General features: G+C 41.6%; 1 protein-coding gene across 1 annotated transcript in view; it reads right to left on the bottom strand.

Annotated features, from left to right (window-relative positions):
• The window catches only part of RYK (receptor-like tyrosine kinase), a 47551-nt gene that overhangs the window by 20294 nt on the left and 6110 nt on the right, over positions 1-21147 (bottom strand). The window contains exons 4-9 of the mRNA XM_010285866.1: positions 20970-21104; positions 18602-18658; positions 17101-17245; positions 13200-13300; positions 10580-10705; positions 7152-7238 (exon numbers count right to left, since the gene is read on the bottom strand). Coding sequence (XP_010284168.1) covers positions 7152-7238; positions 10580-10705; positions 13200-13300; positions 17101-17245; positions 18602-18658; positions 20970-21104 — 651 coding nt within the window. The remainder of the gene's footprint in view (positions 1-7151; positions 7239-10579; positions 10706-13199; positions 13301-17100; positions 17246-18601; positions 18659-20969; positions 21105-21147) is intronic.

Consider the following 21147-nt stretch of genomic DNA (forward strand, 5'->3'; position numbering starts at 1 on the left):
CGTTTTAAACCACAGAAAAGGGCACAGAAGTAGGACTTGGGGATACTGCTGTTTCCCTGCGTAGCAACAATACTAGAACCCAAGTACCAGCAGCAAATAGCAACAAGTCAAAGGCTCTTTGCCCAGTAATCCATTTAATTTAAAAAGAGCTGAAAGTGTAAGTAAATGTGAAGTGAAACTGGGGAAAGAGACATAACTGTTTCAAAGTCTATCAACAGCTGAAGGGCAGCAGCTAAAAAAAAACCTGAAATACAAGTAGTGATTTTAACTGCATGTAAATTAAAGTGCACTGTAGATTAAGAATTTTTTTTTTTCCTGCAGAAGCATATGGAATAGCAAATCTTTAAGAAGTACAGTGCTTTGGACCTCAACCTCCAAGAGCTGCTACTGAGTACTTTTTAATGTATATTGTACTATTTTAGGTCTCTCAGGATACTTCCTTAATTAACTAGGATTGAATGGCAAATATAGCGCATTTTTAAAGCTGATATTCAGAAATTCGCTATTTTTCCCCAATTCTTTAAATTCAAGTATCTCCCTTTATGAAGGCACTTAGGAATTTAGCTCAGACTAGCAGCAGCTCTTTTCTGCAAGACAGGATCCTGTACTCTGATTTTGGGAGGTTAAATACTTGTAACAGTTAACTTAAATACTGTACATTTAAGGCATTAATTTAAACTTCTATTTCCACAAGGCAGTGCTTTTAAGAATGAACTGCCCAGAATAGTAAATTCAGTGCAGTTTAAAAAGGGTACCATGGGAACAACTGTGTATGCTCCAGGTTGTGCTATACTATACGTCTAACATGAACAAGAAAGCCTTCAACTTGGTTAACACAAAGCTTATTATACACACTTAACTCACCTAACTGGGCCTATTGCTTTCCCCTGCTTTGCACGGCCTAAGTTCTCAGGCTCTCTACCCCTGCACCTCCTAAACATACTGAAGAAGTCCTAAAGGGTCACCAACTTGCACTCGGCTGGGTTGTAAGCAGGCCAAAACAGACATCACGTGAGTGAAGGCAGTAACACATCTGCAAGCTACGGACACTTAAGTCACACTTGTTTTAACATACGGCATTTAACATCTAATGGGTTTCCTCCTGTCTACAACACAACAAACTTGCACTGCAGTCCTTTTTTGACTCGTGTGAGAAAAGTCTTGTGTACTGCAAATACTCCAAAGGCAGCTGCAGTCCTGAGATGTACCAGAGATGAATTCATGGTAAATGTCCTTCTCCAAGGATTCCATTACAGCCATAATGCGTATGGTGTATGTGGATGCACTTCGAGCATCCCCTCTCAGATTATACTTCTTCAAGTTTTTATTTATTGTTAATGTTGGAGGTAGCCAGTGCTGACAGAGTCCTTCAGTGGCCTATGATGATATGAACAAAACTCGAAGCTTTAAGTTAATAAAATGATGAAGTCTTAAGAGTTAATCTTCACTTACGCTATCACTTTGTTTCCAGTGGTTTTCATGGGTGGTTTGTTTTCAAAACACTCCTTCCTTGCACAGAGGAAAAAATTTTAGAGTGGTTAGAAAATGAAATGGAAGCAGTCAGGTTATCTTGAACAGTACAATCAGTTGTTTTTAACAGAAATGTACCTTGGCCAGAGCGTACTAAATGAGTCAGGGCTCTGCACAACTCAAACTCACTGCGTATGTTCCTGGAATAACACAATTCCATTTGTTCTGCAAAGAATTTTCTCCTTCACAGGAAAAGCACCGTTAAACAATGCGTTCTTTAAGTTAAAGGTGAAAACCGTGTGTTTTCTTCCTCTTCTGATGCAAGATCTAGAATCTAGAAGATTCACAACAAAGTCTGTTTCACACCATACAGAGGCAGAAGACATCTGTCAATCACTGGCAAGAGATGCAATGCCACCTTTGAGAAACATGCCAACAAAGGCGGTTCCCAAAGTTGAGTGTGATTGGAAACCTCCTATCGGAAAGTGAAGCATGACAGCAGCATAAAACAATTCTACTGCAGAGCAAGAAACACAATGAAGAAACCAAATGCCAGCTATGTCTCTGATCTTTCTCACAAAGAACTTACTCAGGTTGTGTTGATTCCCAGATTCCAATATCCCAAATATAGTACAAATACGTATTCTTGTTCTTACTGGTACTGAGACACACATCCTTAAGCTTCATGAATGTCCATTTGAAGGAAGAACAAAGGTAAATTATCCATAGAAAAGTCTAAATGTGAAAGAAGCTAAAACTTTTATGACAATGACTAACAAATTAATAGAGTGAAACTGTACACTGCAACTACAAAAGAACAACTGGATGGCCAAGATGAAGGATCTAGAGAAAGCATGAAGAAGTGACACCTTTTGCCCAGGGCTTGTGACCTTTGTACTTGCAAAGTTATTAGAGCTTCCAGAAAGCTACCTCTAATTCTGCCAACTGATACCCCCCCCCCTTTTTTTTTTTTTAATCTCTCCTCTTTGGCACCGAGCACTGCACATAAGGGAAGACTCAGGCATCCAGACATACTCCAAAGCGTTAGATGATACAGCATTAAAAAAACAAAACATTATAAATTAATGTATTTCATGAACATGCAGGTATAAGCTTTGTCATTACCCAGGGCATGTTACAACTTTTCTCCAAAGTGCACTACAGTTAGGTGAAAGAAAAACCTCTAAGGGATCTGGAGTGAACTTCTGGCACTCGGGGATGAATTCTGCCTTCAGACCGTATCTTTACAAAAGACTGAGATTTCAAGAGAAGTGTCTCCAACTTTTAAGCCATATCAACTTACAAGCTATGGAACAAATAATCTCCAAATTGGTTGAAAAGTACTTCAACGACTTAATGAATGGTTCAGATGAACTGGGATCAAGCACACTCTCAGCAAGTTTGCAGATGACACTAAGCTGAGTTGTGCGGTTGACACTCCCGAGGGACGGGATGCCATCCAGAGGGACCTGGACAAGCTTGAGGAATGGGCCCATGTGAACCTCATGAGGTTCAACAAGGCCAAGTGCAGGGTCCTGCACCTGGGTCAGGACAACCCCCAGTATCAGCATGGGCTGGGGGTGAAGGGATGGAGAGCAGCCCTGTGGAGGAGGACTTGGGGGTCCCGGTGGGTGAAAAGCCGGACAGGAGCCGGCAACGTGCGCTCGCAGACCAAAGGCCAACCGTGTCCTGGGCTGCCCCCAACGCCGCGTGGCCAGCAGGGCGAGGGAGGGGGTTCTGCCCCTCTGCTCTGCTCTGGGGAGACCCCCCTGCAGTGCTGCACCCAGCTCTGGAGCCCTTGGCACAGGAGAGACACGGACCTGCTGGAGCGGGGCCAGAGGAGGCCCCAGCAATGCTCCGAGGGCTGGAACAGCTCTGCTGGGAGGACAAGCTGGGAAAGCTGGGGAGGTTCAGCCTGGAGAAGGCTCCAGGAAGACCTTATAGGGGCTGTTCAATAGAGGGAGCTCACAGGAAAGATGGAGAGGCTTTTTTATCATGGCCTGTAGTGACAGAACAAGAGGCAACAGTTTTAAACTGAAAGAGGGTAGATTAGCCAGAAGGAAGAAATTTTTTTTTCCTTACAGTGAGGGTGGTGAGACACCAGAACAGACTGTCCAGAGAAGTTGTGGACACTCCATTGCTGGAATTGTTCAAGGTCAGGCTGGATAGGGCTTTGAGACACCTGATGTAGTAAACAATGTCCCTGCCCATTGCAAGGGGGTTAGAGCCAGATGGTCTTGAAAAGGTCCCTTCCAACCTAAACAATTATGATTCTATTATTCTAACATTAAATTCTAGTTTGGACACAGGTGTACAGATCATATTTGGCAAGTCCAGGTGTTCTCCTTCCAAAAGGTTTCTTCTGTTGGCAATTTCAGATTTAAAGCTATAGCAATCACCCTAATATCAAAACAGGCAAAGCAATGTCTAAAGTTTCTCAAGTTCGATCAGAACTGGGAGAGGAAAGAGGTGGTTTTTCCTCTCAAGAAGGTTATTCTTCCTCACAGCACCTGCTGAAAGAATTTCAGTTCACATTTTTCAGGAGATCTGAAACACCCCACACCCCCTCCCCATTGTTTTCTGTCATTTGGGGTACCAGTGGACTTTATCAGAGCACACCACTGGGTAGAACAAGAGAGCTCTAGAGCAGCCCATGCTTTTTGTGGGGGTAACTTAGCTACGCAGAAAAAGTCTTTTTTCCTTGGTTCTTTTCCATGACCCTCAGGCTCCTTTCTTGCCTTCAGCAACAAAGATACTTAAGTCAGTTTAATAGTTCTCATACCCATCTCGCTTTTGTGCTCCTGCCCTACTCCTGTGTTTGTGCCAAAAGAGCAGTGCGTGTGTGGTCACAGAAAGAACGAGATCAAGGAAAAAGTCTGGTTAAGAGAGTATTTTTGCAGGCTTTTTTTTTTTTTCCAAGCAGATCAAATTCCCAACTTATTACATGACCCAGCTGCACACACAGCTATCACAGCCAGGGTACAAAGATGAAGCTGCTTAATATTAGCACTGCAAATGAACTGCTGCAAGGAGAAGGGGGGATGTTTATAGTTATTTTCCTAGCAACGTTCTGCTGCCCAAACCAGTATTATTTCACAGACAAGTATCAGCAAAATCTATTATAAACTTTGTCCATATAGATCCTCTTTAAAGCTGAGACATTCTCTACACACAACAGTTATGTGAATACCATTACTCCCTTAAGACCATGCTCCGGTTCACCGCAGCCAGCAAATCTTTCACTGCAAAGGGAAGGGCTGGAGAAATCGGGACACGTGCTGTGTCAAAGATACAAGGCACTGCAAGGGAGAAGAGCGGCTTTAAGAGTGGATTGGAAGGCCCATTTTGGTAAAGCAATTAGACAAGTGGTGACGGAAGGCAGCTAAATTAAGATCTGTTCTCACAAACGTTGTCTTGTCATTTAATCCAATGCTATAAAAAGTAAGCATGCTTGAGGAGTGCTGTACAGATGTCAAACCGCCCTGGCTCACAACAATTTTGGGGCTCACAACAATTTTGGGGCTCACTTTAAACATAGCGTTCGTGGACTCTGGGTCAGGGCAAAGAACCACCGCACAGCACAGCAAGGGGGCTCACGGGTTAAGGTAACGCTGGTGAATGATGCTGCAAGTTAGACAGCTTCAGCACTTGCAGAGGAGCGCCAGGCTCACGTGCTATGGGATAAGTCTTTTCGAAACCATAGCAAATAAAAATAAGATGATAGTCAGCACTGTTTGACACGGAGGGGCAAGAGAAGAAGGGCAGAATTCAGGAGAACTTCCCAAAACACTGCAAAGCAGCACACTTTTATTTTTTTAAATTAAGGCTGCGTCTTTACTTCTTGCTAGAAGTCGTAAAAAGGAAAGTATTTTCTTGTAGCAAGAGGACCATTACTTTTGTTACAGCTGTGACTACTTCAGCAGACACAGTTCTGGCTACCACCATCATACTAAATGGTAGCTACCAACATCTTCGAAGGGGCAGCATATCTACTTTTCAGAAGTCTCCTCTGGACTCAGCGGGGAAAAAGCACTGCAGAACGCCAGTGTACCACCTCAGAGGAACTCTGAGAAATAATGGAAGTATCTTGTGCCTACGAGAGTAACTGTCACCCTGACTCTAGGAATGCCCACGAGGACGTGCAAGAGCAAAGAGCAAGAAAAGCGACAGCAGCAAATCCTCACTGTTCAGCCCTCTGTGAAACCCATGAGCAGAAACACAAACAGTTGTCCCAGAGCACAGATCAAGCTCTATCGGCTGACTCAATGCCGAGACAGATTTACTCAAAGGTTACACTCCCGCTGGCCACAAAGCAGTACTTCACTGTTGGTACCCATCCCACCTTACAGCTCAGCCATACCAGGCTGATGAGGAGGTAAGGATTTGTTAGGCAGGAAAGGAGGCTAACTTCACACCAACGTATTTTATTAGAGAGGCACGTATGGTATCAGAGACTGACCCGTCTTCTCCGCCAAAGCACACCGTCCTGCTTAGGCCTACGTCAAGAACAACGTGCAGCTGAAGAACGCAACAGCATCCGTCCCAAACTGGCACTTCAGGCTATTTCAAGTAGGGACCCCTTTTTTAGCTACTTTGATTCCAAGTCAGGGAAACTTTAAGAAATTCCTCCCCTTGAAGTGAGTGCGAATCTTTTTCTAAGTGGCCTTCCACGTAAACTTTTTTTTATTATTATCACAAGCATCTGATTGTGTGAGAAACATACCAAGAATAATAGAAGGTTGCTTTCTTTAAGCAATATATTTTTCTTTAAAATGTCACAGAATAAATGGGTAGCAGGAAGATTCAACAACAACAAAATTTAGCAGCTTCACCAATTCCCACCTTCCTCTTTAAAATTAGCATCTTTAAAAATTACTAGCCAGGCAAAAAAAAAAAAAAAAAAAAAATTTAAAACAAGGTGAAATTCTTATAGAAGCCTAATTCTTTTTTATTAAAGAAGTTGTAAAATGAAAAACCAAAGGAAATGAAAAACCCAACTGAAGTGACAAAAATAACTGGTAAAGCAACTACTGTAACAGGGAATTCAGCAAAACTATTGTGAGCTACTACGGACCTCTTACAACGATGAGCGTAGAGGAAGGGATAAATGTGATACAGTTTTCATCTGTACTTACCTTGTTGTTTCTTAAGTCTACCTGTCACAATTTATATCACCCCAACAACATATTTCTTGAACAAAGATGTTGTATTTGTATAAATTAAGTTCTAAATTATAACTCTCATGCTTCAGTAGCAAAGTTTAAGGACAGCAGAAACTATGCCCTATCTTTTGTACAGCCACACATGTTTATAAAAGATCTTTAAGGTGCATTGGAGGTGCCTTTTTTAGCAATTTGCAGGGGAAGAGGCTGTGGATAGAAAGAACAATGACACGCTAGGGGAAAAATATAAATACAATTTTTACTTAGAAGAATAATAAGCAAAAGTATTCAAGACGCAATAACTGAAGGCATTGGTGGAGAACACACACATTTTTCTTCCATATAAGATTTCTGTTCTCTCTGGCTGAAGGCAGCATCCAAATTGCTTTTGCCTTTTCAGCAGTACCACTTGCATATTTTGCATGAGAAGGGGTTTGTTTTAAGGACAAATTTGATACATCAGCATGTACCACAATGCAAACAACCGGACACTAAATACATTCCTTTATGTAAACATACCTTTAACAGTTTTGACAAAAACTTGTTTCTCTTTACTGGGGTCTTTTTCTTCTATGAGAATCCCATGGAAAATGCGTCCAAATGTTCCTTATGAAGAGAACATACAATTAGTAAGTATTATGGGGTAAAAAATACACTGATAACATTAAAGGAATTCAATATTTATTAAGAAAACACTACCTTAAAATGTATCAGCCACAGCAGAAAGTTAGGAACAACGGCAGTTAAAGTGTAAATCCCGAATGCCCTATTAAGTCAACAATACATAACCAACCCCAAGCACGAGGTGGGTTCAGAACTATATGCAGTAAATGCTGAAAGTTTTAGATAACTAAAACTTTGGGGAACAAGCATGAGAGTGAACTAATGATAGCAGCAGAATCCAGTTAAATTAAGTATCAATACTGATGATGGGTTTATTTGCGGCACTTTAGTTTTTGTCAGCTGTTTGCACTAAAACCTCCAGCTCCATCCTCTTCTCATCCAGCCAGTCTGGAATTCTCCGTTCAAAACATTTGTCAAAAACGAATTTTTTTTGCAAATATTCACAGGGAAATACTGGTTTCAGCCAACCAATACACATGGAACAGTTTTTGGGGAAAAAAAAAACCCACAGTATCACATTATTCAAATATTTCACCTCACTAGAAAGTGTTGTGTGTGTTTGTTTTGGGGTTTTTTTCCAGTTTCTCCAACATTTTTCCATTCACAAAATTTTAACCCTGCTATTGCAGGAAGGGGAGCTCCATTGAACAGCTGGAGTAAGAACAATTGCAGCGTGATAACACACACAGAATTCACTTTTTATACAAATCAGGTTGGCAACGCTTTTCTGCCGCACTATTACCGTGGCCCCAACACGTGCATCGTCTTCACGCAGTCTATTCTCATGTTGCACCCCGTTCCCATTGATTTCTCCTGTCTGACCAGGTTGAAAGATCTTTGATAGGGATTGCCTTAGCCTTGTTGTACATCTTCTGGCATGAAGTGTGGGTCTCATTTAGTTTCTAAATACTTAACAGGGATGTGCAGCTTTCCTATCACCTAGCCTGGGACTGCACATAAACCCTGCAAGACAGGGGTCTTCAAACTGTAATCTCACTAAGAAGCAGTCTAACTAAGGAGACTACAAGGCAAACATAAACATACAGCATGAATTATTTAAGAGCAAACTAAAACCCTCCCAGTCTTGGTTCTTGAAGACATCAAGAAAGTGCCTTAAATATGTATTTCCAATATACAGATATACATAAAAGCCAAAGGCAAAGTAGCATCTTGTACTGAAACATGTTATGGTATCAAGCTATTTATCTGTTTGTAAATGCTGGAACTAAAGAGAATGGGGAAGCATCTAAAAGCAGCTACTAGAAAGTAATTTTCATGCAGTCCAATAACTAGACATAGTAAGACTAATGCAGCATGCCTGTACGGTCCACAGTTCAGGGTTTGGTTGGTTTGGTTGTTTGGGGTTTTTTTGGTTTTGTTTGGGGTTTGATTTGGGGTTGTTGGGGGTTTTTTGTGGGGTTTTTTTTGGGGGGGGGGGGGGGGGTGGGTGGGTTTTAAAGTGTTTTTTTCTTTGTTTGTTTGTTTTTTGTTTTGTTTTTGTTTTTTTTTACCCAGTACCCTGAAAGATTCCTATCTTGGCAGGAATTGTATGTCACCGGTGTGCCATAACATTTAAGAGACAGCACTATGAATATGCTACTTCTGCCTCGCTCTCCTCCAGGCTTTTCACAGATTACGCTGTTTATATTCCAGAGTGGACATCTAAGTCATCTCTCTACTTCACCAGAACATGGTAAAGGTCCACTTACTGTTAACATCTGCTCTATTTGCTAAAGCATAGGAATTCCATTTGAAACTTTTTTAGGACACCTACATTTTTGTCTTATATCTAGTACAATAAGAGCTTGATGCAGGTTCAGAATCAGATGCTGCGCAAACCCAGCAATACACAAGGCCTCTACAGATCCCTCTTCCTTTGCACACTCTCAATTCTGGTGCTTTGCATTTTCCAACTGGTTACACCACAGCAGAACCATAATCTCCTAAATTATTAAAATGTTAAAGTAGGTTAAGTTATGAAAGCTACTTTAAGTTTATAATGAATCTCTGGCCAAGAGATGTAAAATACGTTGAAGTTCTATCGGCAGCACTTAGGAATTCTTGACAATTTTAAGCAAACATTTCTATTATTCACTTCTTGGCCTCTGAAGCTCTTTTGTTCTTAGCTGACAGAGGTTCAGCTCTGCTACAGTCCTGAGCTAAAACTGATGATTGTTCATCAGGATCTGTCTTCTAGTCCTCTGACTAAATTTTGATGGTTTTGACAGACTCAAGTACCAGCTGGAGGCCAAGAAACAAGATCCCAGTATTAATGGGGTCCACATTGCATTCAACAGCATCTCGCAGAATAGGGCAGCTTTGTCACTCTGTGCTGAACATATCAAGCTTAGCTCTGAGTCACTGCTCGTCATCGGATGATGCCTAACATCATGGCTACAGATAACAGAGTACAAAGGAACACAAAGCACATCCCACATGCAAAGGAAGCTTTTTGCAGAACCAAGATTGGAGTTGAGCACAAAGCTACCTCGTTAGAGATTTAGGGGCATACATTAAATGGAGAGCGTTAGCATCCTCCCGTTGTTTTTCAGACAGTAACGTAAAGCATTTAGCAGTTCTGCCTCCGAAGGATGAGTATCTCAGACCTCTACCTTTGGAAAGTTTCATTTCTCATGAGGCTCAGGGAACACAGAGTCGAAGTTGCAGCAGTAAAGATTAATGACAAAAACCCATAAATATTTAAGCCTATTTCCCAAATTCAACGCCAAGAAGAGTCAATTAATGTTGTGCAGGAACACTTCCAAAGTAAACATCAAACAAGACAAAATAATCAGGTAGTCTCTGAATTTTTCATATCAGAGCTGTAAATGTTGCATCTGCTGATTAGATTTCTAAATCAGAAGCTATTAAACTGAGATGATGACTTTAGATGACTGAGGTTTTTGTGGGCTTTGGGTTTTAATTTTTTTTTTTCTTGGTAAGAGAAGATCTCCTGCAGTAACCTACAAAAGTGAGTTCCTTTGCCACTTACAGCCCCAATTGGTTACCTCATTCCTTAGCCATCTAACCCTTACCTTTATTTAAAGGATCAGATTATTAAGATAGACAAGCTGAATGATTTACTGAGCACGATTAGTTGCTCCCCTTCTAACGAATTCTGGAAACTGCTTTCTCCACCTCCCCACACCCCAAATGCAAACATCATTCATCATTCTTCTCCTCCTCCAAAGTTACAGAGATCAGAAACGTCATCCATGATTAATTTCAGAAAAATCTACCTACTAAAAAAAATATATATATATATACACACACACATATACACACCATGTTACAGTCAACAAGTGTCTGAGTCCTGTAAATACCTTCTTGGAGCACATCTTTTAGAGTTATCCTCTCCCTGGAGATGGCTATGTCCTTCACTTTAGCTTTTGCTTCCATGAGAGTGACACTTTTAAGATCATTCTTCTCTATCCGTAACGTAGGATAACCTGAGGAGCCAGCAGAGCCAAACAAACCAATATAAATACCCTTATAATGAGAACAGAAGCACATTGCTTCACCTCAGCACCACCTACAGGCATAAAGACATGTACGCAGCACGTACTTAAAAAGACTATCTATTAATCTTAAAAAGATTAACAAACACAAGTGAAGTCGTGTGAATATAATAAGGGGGGGGCAGAAATCACACGAATTCTGTATAGTGTCACACAGTCAAGTCTCATTCTTAACACCAAGTAAACAAAACTCCTCTTTATGTACTGAAGTTGATTAACACAACACTGATTAACTTCCTGGACATCAAGAAAATAAGGATCATGGTGGGAGACTATCATAAGACTTGTTAAGAGTGAGGAAGATGCCTTACCCCAGCAGGACATAACCAAAGCTACCAGTGCCCTCTTCTGGCACTTCTGGAGATCTAGATACACTGATGTAGTTAGAAAGGTCTGAATATTTTTGTACAAGTTTATGAATAATGAGAAAAATCCTGAGAATTACTCTGATGATTTTTTTTTTTTTTTTAATTTAAATGTTACTGAAAACAAAGTTGAAAACAAAGTTAATGTGATTGTGGAAGGACCAAGAATGTTCTTCCTGTTTATCTCATGCATCCAACCTTTTTTCTTCCTCCATTTGTTTTCCCTGTGCTACCACGAGTGTCCCAAAACAAGTAAGAGACATTCTGAAACAATACAGACTGAACACAGCAAATAGTTCCCATTTAGGCATAGTGGCTACTGCGCTCATCAAGATGAGGAGGGTTTAATCACCACTGTGGGCTTGGTTTGTAGGCCACCTTCATGACAAGTCCTCTTCTCCCAGTAATGAGTTTCCAGGGGTGATATTCAAATTACCCAAACAGCAGCACTTAGAGGGACGACCTAAAAACCTGAGGTTGAAAGGACATCAACAGCAGAATGTGATCTGGGACAAGAGATGGAAAATAAAAAGGCTGGGGAGGGTCTTCAAGTGGCGAGAGGGAAAACCAGCTTAAGGATTAGTTGCATGCTAAGGTCTCTTCGAAACTCTGTGAGAAGGAACCTTTAAAAATATTTATTTATTTTTCTTTTTAAATTAATTCTTCTACTAAGTAAATTTTAAAGGCCATTTTTGCAAGGGAAACATGAACTCAGATGACAGAAAAGATCCTTTTTTTTTTTAAGGAGATATATTACAATTTAGAAGAAAGACAAAACTTTCCCAAAGTTGCAGGAGTTCAATCTTAGGTAAACACCTGCTTCCACACATGGGGAGGAAACAAGAAAACACAGCAGGGCTTGAACAGTAATCATGACATTTGTGTAGTGCTCCCTCCTGAATTGGGATGGTCTGTATCACTATTAAGTGCAATCAGAAGAAAATGGGAGAGACTCTGGGGTCTTATTGGTTGCTTTAAAAAAAAAATAATGTCATTAATCATTATTTTTACCTAGCTCTAAATAATGGATCTACATTGACATTTCTACTCATTAGATTGCTTAACAAAGTCTCTTCAGGCAATTAATACAGAACTGTTGAGCATTACAGAAGAGAAGATCACTGGTGGCCATGGATGAAAACAGGAGCCATTTAATTTACACTTTTGGAAAAGGTGAGGGTACTATTTCAGCTCGGCAGTTCCCACTCTTTGGGGAACCTATTGAGAAAAACAGCACTTTGAATTTAACAGAGACAGACTGTTCCTCTAGCCAGGCTCCCCCATTTTTCTCACTTTGTAACACAAACCCTTACCTCACTTTAGATCTTTTAAAGCAGGCTCTCCAGCAGCAGCTTAAGCCAACTGAGTTTGGGCTAAATCCTACCTTCCTCCCATGCTCCGTCATGCAGACCCACACTCTCAAAGCACCAATCTTGGTGCTCATACAGCGAGGCCACAAGCCAGTTCAGAGACCCAAGTCAACAAAAAGCCCATCACTACAACAAAAAGCGAAGTTTTTAGCTGGCTCAGCTCCCCAAATCATCTTGCAGCATAAGTGCCAGCAGCGGAAAAAGGCTCATGGTCAGTCTAGTGAGACTGAACTGCTGAGGAACTCCACACCAAGCGTGTCCCTACAGCATCCAGCTTCCCTACAGTCTAAACAGTCCCTCCCCTGGAGCAGTGCTATATGGGATATTCCTCCACTAGAGAAGACAGACAATAACTGGAGGAGTAAATATTCCACAGATAATAAATACCTTCGGTAATTACAGAATTAACACAGAACATCGCTAGTACCAGTCTATCACAGAGGATATAGAACACTGCCACTCTTCCTTTTAATTCACTGCTCTCTAACTATTTAATGCTCTTTCAAGCAAAGCTGTGAACAAAAAGAAATCGTGAATATATCACCCTTGTAAAGCTTTTTCCCCATTCATTTCCTTTGCAGGTTGCAGCAAGAAGAGGAAAAGAGTCATCTCTGAGATCCCTACCACCAAATACTCCAGCTGTGCCCAAGAGGGTCTGTTGCAAGGGTCTGTAATTAGATTAACACTTACTGGTTACTGGTGTTGCATTGTTTGGCGTGTCAGCTCGCAAGTACTGTGTCGTCTGTGTGGAAGGTTGGGATAAGCCTTGTGAACTACTGCTGTCACTAATACTGTTTTAAAACAAAAACGGACAGGAACATGACTGCTTGCCACTGTAATAAATTCAAAACTAACATATCAAAATCAAAAACATAAGATTTCCCAGTCTATGGCATTTTTAAAGTCTCTCACACATTAAAAGGTAACTCAAAAACCATAGCACCTCTGACCTTGGAGTGTGAGCAACTTATTTGTTTTGCAGAATTCACTCCGTTTTCCAGTACTTTTTGCCCACTTTTGAAAAATCACGGTGACAATTTATTGCTAGAACCACCCTATCATATCAGAAACAACAAAACTATTATCTCCCAGAAAAGACTTTTATGCATTTGTTTCGTGGTGCCAACATCCCACTGACAATCAACAACTACGACAGTTTGAAAACAGTACCCCAAGCCAAACAGAGAGGCACCTGTAACACCCTGCAAAGCTTAACTAGCTGTTTCAGCCAGAGCGATCTCCTTTTGCTCGCTCTGGGCATGCCAGCTGCCAGCTCTGTCGGCTGTCCTGTAATTCCTGTGCTGGAGCAAACATCAAAAAGATATTCCCTAGGTTCACTGTTGCAAACAGTTGTTTGCCTTATACCACCATACCCATTTCAGCTCTCTTTTGCAGAGCAAACTACCCTACTTTGTCATTCCTCTCTAACGACACTTGTTGTGCCTCCCACGGCCACCTACAATGTGTTTTGAGACTTTTTCTTTAGGTAGAAGGACCATAGCTGCACGTGGTATTCAAGACACGGGCAAACCATAGCTTAATCTGCAGCAGGATGTTTTCTGTCTTATCCTTATAGACAAAAATCCTAGAAGAAGAGCTGTTGTAGCTGTAATGGCCTAGGAACAGGTGAGAAAGTTTGCAGGCAAAGGCAGTACCTGTTACTAGCTCAGATGGCAGGGTCAGAAGAAGCTTTTTTTGATCTCCCCAAACACCCTCTGCTTTTTTGAAACTTAAAAGCTTCTCCACTTCTGCTGACTGGATCGAGAGAACAAAGAAGAGATTGTTTTGGGGTATAACCCTCTGCCTTGACAAGTAATCAACATTCCATTTGCTTCTTGGGCTGCTATTGAGCACTGACCAAGCAGCGCTAGCCATCCTTGGAGGATTTTTAGACATGCTTGGTGATGCCCTCAAGGACCACTGTTAGTTTTGAAGCAAGACTTCCTTTAAAAAAAGAAAGTCAAGTCAACTCTTCCCCATTACACCATAATCACTGGAATTTCTTCTTTAGAACAGAATCTACTAATTCTCAATATAAATATCAGGCTTACTGATTTAAAGCTGGCCTTGATCTCTCTCTGGAAACCTTTTTTTAAAGTTATTCCCACATTCACACTCTTCCAGGTGTAGGGTTCCAGCACAGTTTTTAGCACAAGGTTAAAAGCCACTGCTGGTGGTCTAGCTACTCCACTTTAACTTCCTTTAGAGTTTTTGAATGAATATTCTCCAGTGCTGGCAACTTATTACTGCTTCTTTTAACCATTCGCATTATTGCATCCACAAGCTGCTTCAATATGATCCACTCTCTAGCAAGTTCCCCGGAAAGAAGTGCCCTGGCATGGTCACTGCATTAAACACTGATGTGGAACTTAGATTTCGTTTTCCTGCTACGGCTGGAAACTCCTTTTGTAACCTGATCACCTAGCAGCCCTACAGATTTTTTTGGCTGGCTTCCTGTTGCAGACAAGTTTGAAAAAGGAATTATTCTTTTTATGCCTGTTGCAAGTTTGAAAAACTACCTTTTTGGTTGGCTTCATTCTGGTTTTTTTAGGTTTAACTTGCTCACATTTATGGGCTTTCTTAGTTTTCTCACTTACATACTACGTCAGCTTTTTGAATGATGCCTTCTTGCTTTTAATAACCTCCATTATGCTGCTGTTAAGCCATGCCAGCTTTCTCTGGCACTTTTTCAAGTGCCTTTGATAGGAGGTATGCAAGCATTTGCTCTGAACTTTCAATACAATGTTCTTAAATAGTCCATGTGCAGCCTGTAAACTCAGCTGCCTGGTTTTAGCTTCTATTTAACAACCTTCCTCACTTTTATTTAGTTCTGGTTTTTGAAATTAAGAGCAACGGCAGTGGGTTTTTCAGCCTCTTGCTCCTGGGAGGTCGCTAACCCTAATGACATTATCATCTTCGATTCAGAACCCTTTTACAGCAATATTTGAAGCTTGTTATTCAAAACCAAATCAATAGTTGTTTTTTCTCTTACAAGTTCCTTGACTAGTTGCTACATCAAGCAGTCACTGATCACATGCAAAGCTAGTGCATAACACTGAGGGTAAATTATAACACTGAACCAGTTTTTCAACCAAGCACTGAAACATCACCTCACAGTCTCTTTGCTGGCTCCTGTGCACACTGCCCATTCCTCTGAAAACAAATGGATCCTGATTTTCACGCACATTTTGCCTCTGTTACACCTTTGCTACAACACTAGTTGACCTTACCCAGGAGCCCATCCAAAGTTTTGTCAGGTCAGGCTCAAAAAAAACCAAGTCATCACATGGCTCTCTGAAGAACTAAATCCCACTACCTGCAGAAACTTCACAGAAATTATCAGAAAGCCATATATTAATTTAGAGCAAATTCTTTAATACCTGCAAACCACAGAGTATTAACATTAGATGAATTTTTAACTTGTATCACCACAGAAATCCAGTAAAATGAAGTGGATGAAAGGACATTTGATCACACTGTGAGGCTAAGACAGTCTCTCAACAACTCATAGATGACGCTATTCACACACTCTATAAATGTAATGCTTTTCCTTTATGAAGTAAAGCAAGTTGCACATCCTTTAACACCTTCCATTGATTAAAAAACCCTCAGTAGACAATTAGGTACAAATTAATTGAGCAAAGCTGACAAGTCATTTGGTTAGATCATCAGGCACTGAGAAACCATAACTTCTTAATACACCGACATCCCCAAAAAAACAAGCGGTCTAGGGACACCAGAGTAGTAAGTGGCAGAAAGAAAAGCAGAATGGATAGAGAGGAAGATGAAAAGATAGAGCTACTCTCAGAGGCTGCAGGCAGGAACAGAAACTGTTCAAGATATCCTTTCAACAGGGGTGACCACCCACGGGGGCCCCGACTGTTTTCTGAAGTATTCTGTTTCAAAACTGCCTGCTTCTGAACAGTTGCATCTGATGCAGCTTGTTCACTCAGCCTCAGCAGAGCCTCAGTCCACCTGCTTTTTCAGCCTCCCTTCCGCCTCGGTGTTTAATCCCCACTCAGCTGACCATGCTGTCCTCAGGTTCACATTACAAGTCCTTTTCGCATTCATGTGTCAATTTGTTTTTTCTGGATTGAAAAATACATTTGAGAGTAAGCCCATTTTCAGCTTTATAACCAACCAGTTGTGATCCCCAGACTTTACCCTAAGGCCAAAGTGAATACTGGTAAATCAATCAAAACAGAGAAAGCTGAAATTCAACTCCTGTACAAGTCAATAAAAACCAAATATTTCCAGTGTGCCCGGGTATCTATCAAATTCTCCTTCAATCCTGACAATCCCTGTAGATCCGATTCTGTCCAAACTTCCCCACTGTGCATCTTCCACACAACTATTCTGGCAAAAACCCAAGAGCTACAACCATCCAACCCCATAAACAGCTGAGCATCTGCAACTGCTGCCTTTCTGCAGTCTAGAACTTACCACAGCTCTGCACAGGTAATAACTGTTACAGCTTGACATCAAGAGCAGAAATTGCAAGCTGCGACAGAGTGCTCATTTTGAGAGCAGAACTCCCACAGGTCTGGGTAAATGTGTCCCAAAAATGCACTTAAAAAGGTTGATTACTTACCTGTCATCCAACTCTATCCTTTTCATGCTGTGGAGATGCAAGACAGCTAGTATTATTGCCACGAGGAATATAACAGCACAGCACACGCCTACACTGATATAAAACACACGGGTAGAAGTGGTGGGAGCTGTGTTCACAGGATCAACTGAAATAGAAAGGTGAAGAGTTACTGAGCCTCTCTCAAAAAAAAGAAACCCAACAAGCAAAAAAAACCCAAGGGAACCCCACAGCAAATGACATTTGCTTAGCTGCCAGCAGGCTGACACGGCTGCTGTCCCCAGACTCGCCCCAGGTGCCCTGCCACCCAGGTACGGCAGGAGCAGGAGGCAGAGGCAGACCATGGTAACCCCCAGAAGTGGGCACCACAGCTCCTGCTGCAGCAAAGTAGAGCAGGGCCCAGCAAGCCACTCAGTGCCTTGATTTATTTACTGGGACAAAAGGAGGGCTCCTATTGAAGGATAGAAGCTAGCCAGGAATCTCCCAGAATGGTCTTGTTGGTCCTGCTGGTTCTACCTCACACAAGCCCTCGACTCTCCTCCGTGGCTCCCATGCGGCCAGCACAGCAGGAGCACGGACAAGCCCGGCCTCCGCCTCAGCTGAGCCCCAATGCAGCAAGTGGCACAGACTGGCTGGCTGGGGCTGGAAGAGCAGGAGTCACCCGCACACCAGGACACAGACCAATACAGTAAATAAAATGAGACTAACGCTTAGATGCAGGGTGCTCGCGGTGCTTGCTCGCTGACCAAACGGGCCAGAGCACACCAGCTTCTGCTGGGTGGGTGACAGCCCCCAGCCCTGCACCTGAACGCAGCAGCATTCACAGGGCAGTTAACCTCCTTTTTAAAAAGGATCTCAATTGCAGTAATTTAGGGCAAAATTCTACCATTGCACCTCAGCAGAGGAGGGCTGTCTGCTGTGCTGGCCTTCAGCAACATGAGCAGAGGGACTGGAGGCATGATGGGGCAGTAGCCCCAGACATCCCCAACTTGAAATCATGCACCGTGGAAAGCAATTGCCGGGGAAGAGACAGCGGATGGTAAAGGGGAAACTGAGCAATGTGCTCTACCGCTTTCAAAAAGCATTTTGGCAAAATTGTTTACATTTTAGGTGCCACAGAGGCTGAGCACAGTCGATATTTCCAGCTAGAAGAGGAGTGAGTAAAAGCAGCCACCTCATTCAATTCATTCAGTACTGACAAGTCAAAACAGCAAACCAGACAGGTCCTCAAGTCAAGAAAATAGATCTGAGTCATGTACAGAAACCAGAGCCCCTAAGACATGATAAAAAAGGCTGTTAGGAGACTTGGAATAGGTTTTTTCCTCTTCATTAGTATGTTTTCCTAGTTAAAATAATTAATTACAAAAAGAGCCCACTAAAATACTGGGTATAGTACAGACTACCTGGGGAGTGTTTTCATAGGGAATGCTGTGGGAACGGAAAGAACATCACAAGTTTTTCATTTTTTACACCCAATGCAAGTGGCACATTCACAATTACTTACAGATAGCCTTGCTGCTGTTTTTGTCAGATGTTGGAGATTTTACTTCTGGTTCAAGTTCTAAACAGATGAGAGGAAACCATTAAGTTTGGTTATTTACATTTATTCTTGTAGTCTTTCACAGGAAGTCAATTACCTCATTTATGGAAAAACAAATCTGCTTTCCCAAATAGGCAAGTTTACTTAAGGACTACAGTTATCTCTAGATTTCCTCTTTACATACCTAACCACTATATAATAAAAACCACACTTCTTTAAGACACGTAGGTCAGACATATTTCATCATTGATACATACCACATCGAGGCCATGCTTGAACCCACTGAATCTACGTACCTCAAAAAACCCTCTGGCTTGTCCACCAAAGTCCAAAGCAGCAGACAGTAGAAAGAGGAGGTGCAGAGTATGTGAGCGTATGCTAAGACACTAAACAACAAAGACCTCACAGATTCAGTTACTACAGGATACCAAATAATTTCTGAAATGTTCAGTCAATACTACCCTGACTTTCTGGAAGAAATTCTGACTCCAGGCTAATGCTTCTCATCCTAGGAAGAAGTTAGAGATGCAGTCGTGGGCTCTGTGCCTCCTGAGCTGATGCTGCAGTCATGATTATTTTAAAACTGAAGGATGAAAATGGCAATGCCCATTTAAATACTCATAAAAATGGAAGAAGAGCCACACGGACAATATTCAGGTTCTTGTGTGAAAGCAGTCCTTTAGAAAGTGGGTAATTCTTCATTAAGCTGCAAGTCTGGTCACTAAGAGAAGCAATGCAAACGAAGGGAAAGCAGGCTGCGGAGAGGACTTCAGATGAACCTCACTAAGGATTTCCACACAGCTGAGGCAATACAAGGGATTTCTGTGCCTGCAAAGGCATGGTCCACTTGCACATCCCCCTTGCTGCTCCCAGCTGTGAAGGGCTGCTTCCTCCCCAGCACAGCCCCTCCTGACTCCTTGGCAAGCCAGTTCAGCCTGATAAACTTGTGAAAAAGTAATTCAGGGAAGGGGAGGGAAAATCTGAGAATTTTTCTTCTTCTCTCCCCCCGCCCCCTTCTTTAAACTTTAGGAGGAACTATTACAAACGCCTTGAGCAAAACCACTAGCAAGTTCCTGCATATTTTTAACTTATGCACTAAATTAAATCAGAAATCCCCGGATGCTCTATACCAATCAACAAACATCAAAAAAAGCCATTGACATTTTTATGAACCCACAGAAACATGATCTTTGTAAGAATCATTTCTGCATAATTTGGGACATGGATCTACCTCACACACCCTGGTAACTGCATAGGGCCTAAAGAAACATCCTCTGCTCATTCAGCAGCTCAATAAGCTGTGAATGCATAAGCAGCGCTGACTTCCCCCACTTAGAACATTTGAAAAAGTATGTAGCAAAACATGAAATAAAGGTAAAAATGTCAACATTATCAGCCAGACCTCCATTTTCACAAGAGAGAGAGATGATTTAATTCAATTCAGAAATGATCTTCCCATCACATCAATGCAAGGAACATGAGTATCACAACATTATGTGCTGAAGAGCCACGCTAGCTCTTTCACCCACACCGTCCGGAAGTTCATCCTTGGACATTCATACTCAAGAGAAGTGATAAAGTCTCCTCTGAAAAGCCAACTACCATCCTCAAAGGCTCCAAGTAAACTCAGAGCCAGGAAGAGCATGTAAATAGAGGGGTGGCCATCCTCAAACGTTGCCCAAGAACAGGACACCACAGGCATTTTTAAGAAGGGTACAGTTCTTGGGGTTCTCCAAAATAATCATCTTCTGATGCGTATAAAAAATACTTCTTGGAAGCAGCAACAGGAGACAGCAACAATCCAAGAATAAACTGTGCTTGCAGATTCCCAAGTGAAAACACAGAAGAGCAGATCTGGGATTTCTGAAGTCTGCATTATCTACCAAGATCATTTTGTACTCCAAGTCTGAAAGACTAACACCTGTTTACATTCACTAAATAGCCAATTTTGAGTTTATCACAACTTAGAAGCTAGGTAGATTTTGTTGGTAATTCTTAGAATAATTTGAATATTCAGAGTGCTGAGGTTTTGAGGAAACTGGTTTCTTCCTTTCAAGCACAACAGAGAAAATGGTTTTTGCTATACATGCAAAAAGGTCTGCTGCATTGACTGAACACTTGGGCAATTTGTTCATCCCTCAGCTTCTGCTTTTAGTAAAAGTCCTCATTTGTCTCTGAAAGGCAAAATTTTTCCAGCTGTCTTCCTAGCCTCTCCAACATTCACTCTCAGGAACTGTTACTCATTGTCCTGGATCACATACCTTCCCACCCCTTTTTCCTATCATGCTTTTAACACTGAAAGCTTTTTAATATTTGAAACTTAGTATCTTACTTTTGTAGCACATTTTCCTTCGTTTGAAATTTAAAACTGTGATGTTTTTTGATGAATTTATTGTCAAGTTGAGCTGCATTAGTATTGTGACCTCAGAGTCGAGTCTGCCAGTGCAGGAGAGTTCAACACGAAACACTGCAAACAGACAACAAGCAATCATTAAAATTAAGTTTGAGTG

Source organism: Phaethon lepturus, unplaced genomic scaffold, assembly GCF_000687285.1.
Source record: "Phaethon lepturus isolate BGI_N335 unplaced genomic scaffold, ASM68728v1 scaffold12834, whole genome shotgun sequence".
Lineage (NCBI taxonomy): Eukaryota > Metazoa > Chordata > Aves > Phaethontiformes > Phaethontidae > Phaethon > Phaethon lepturus.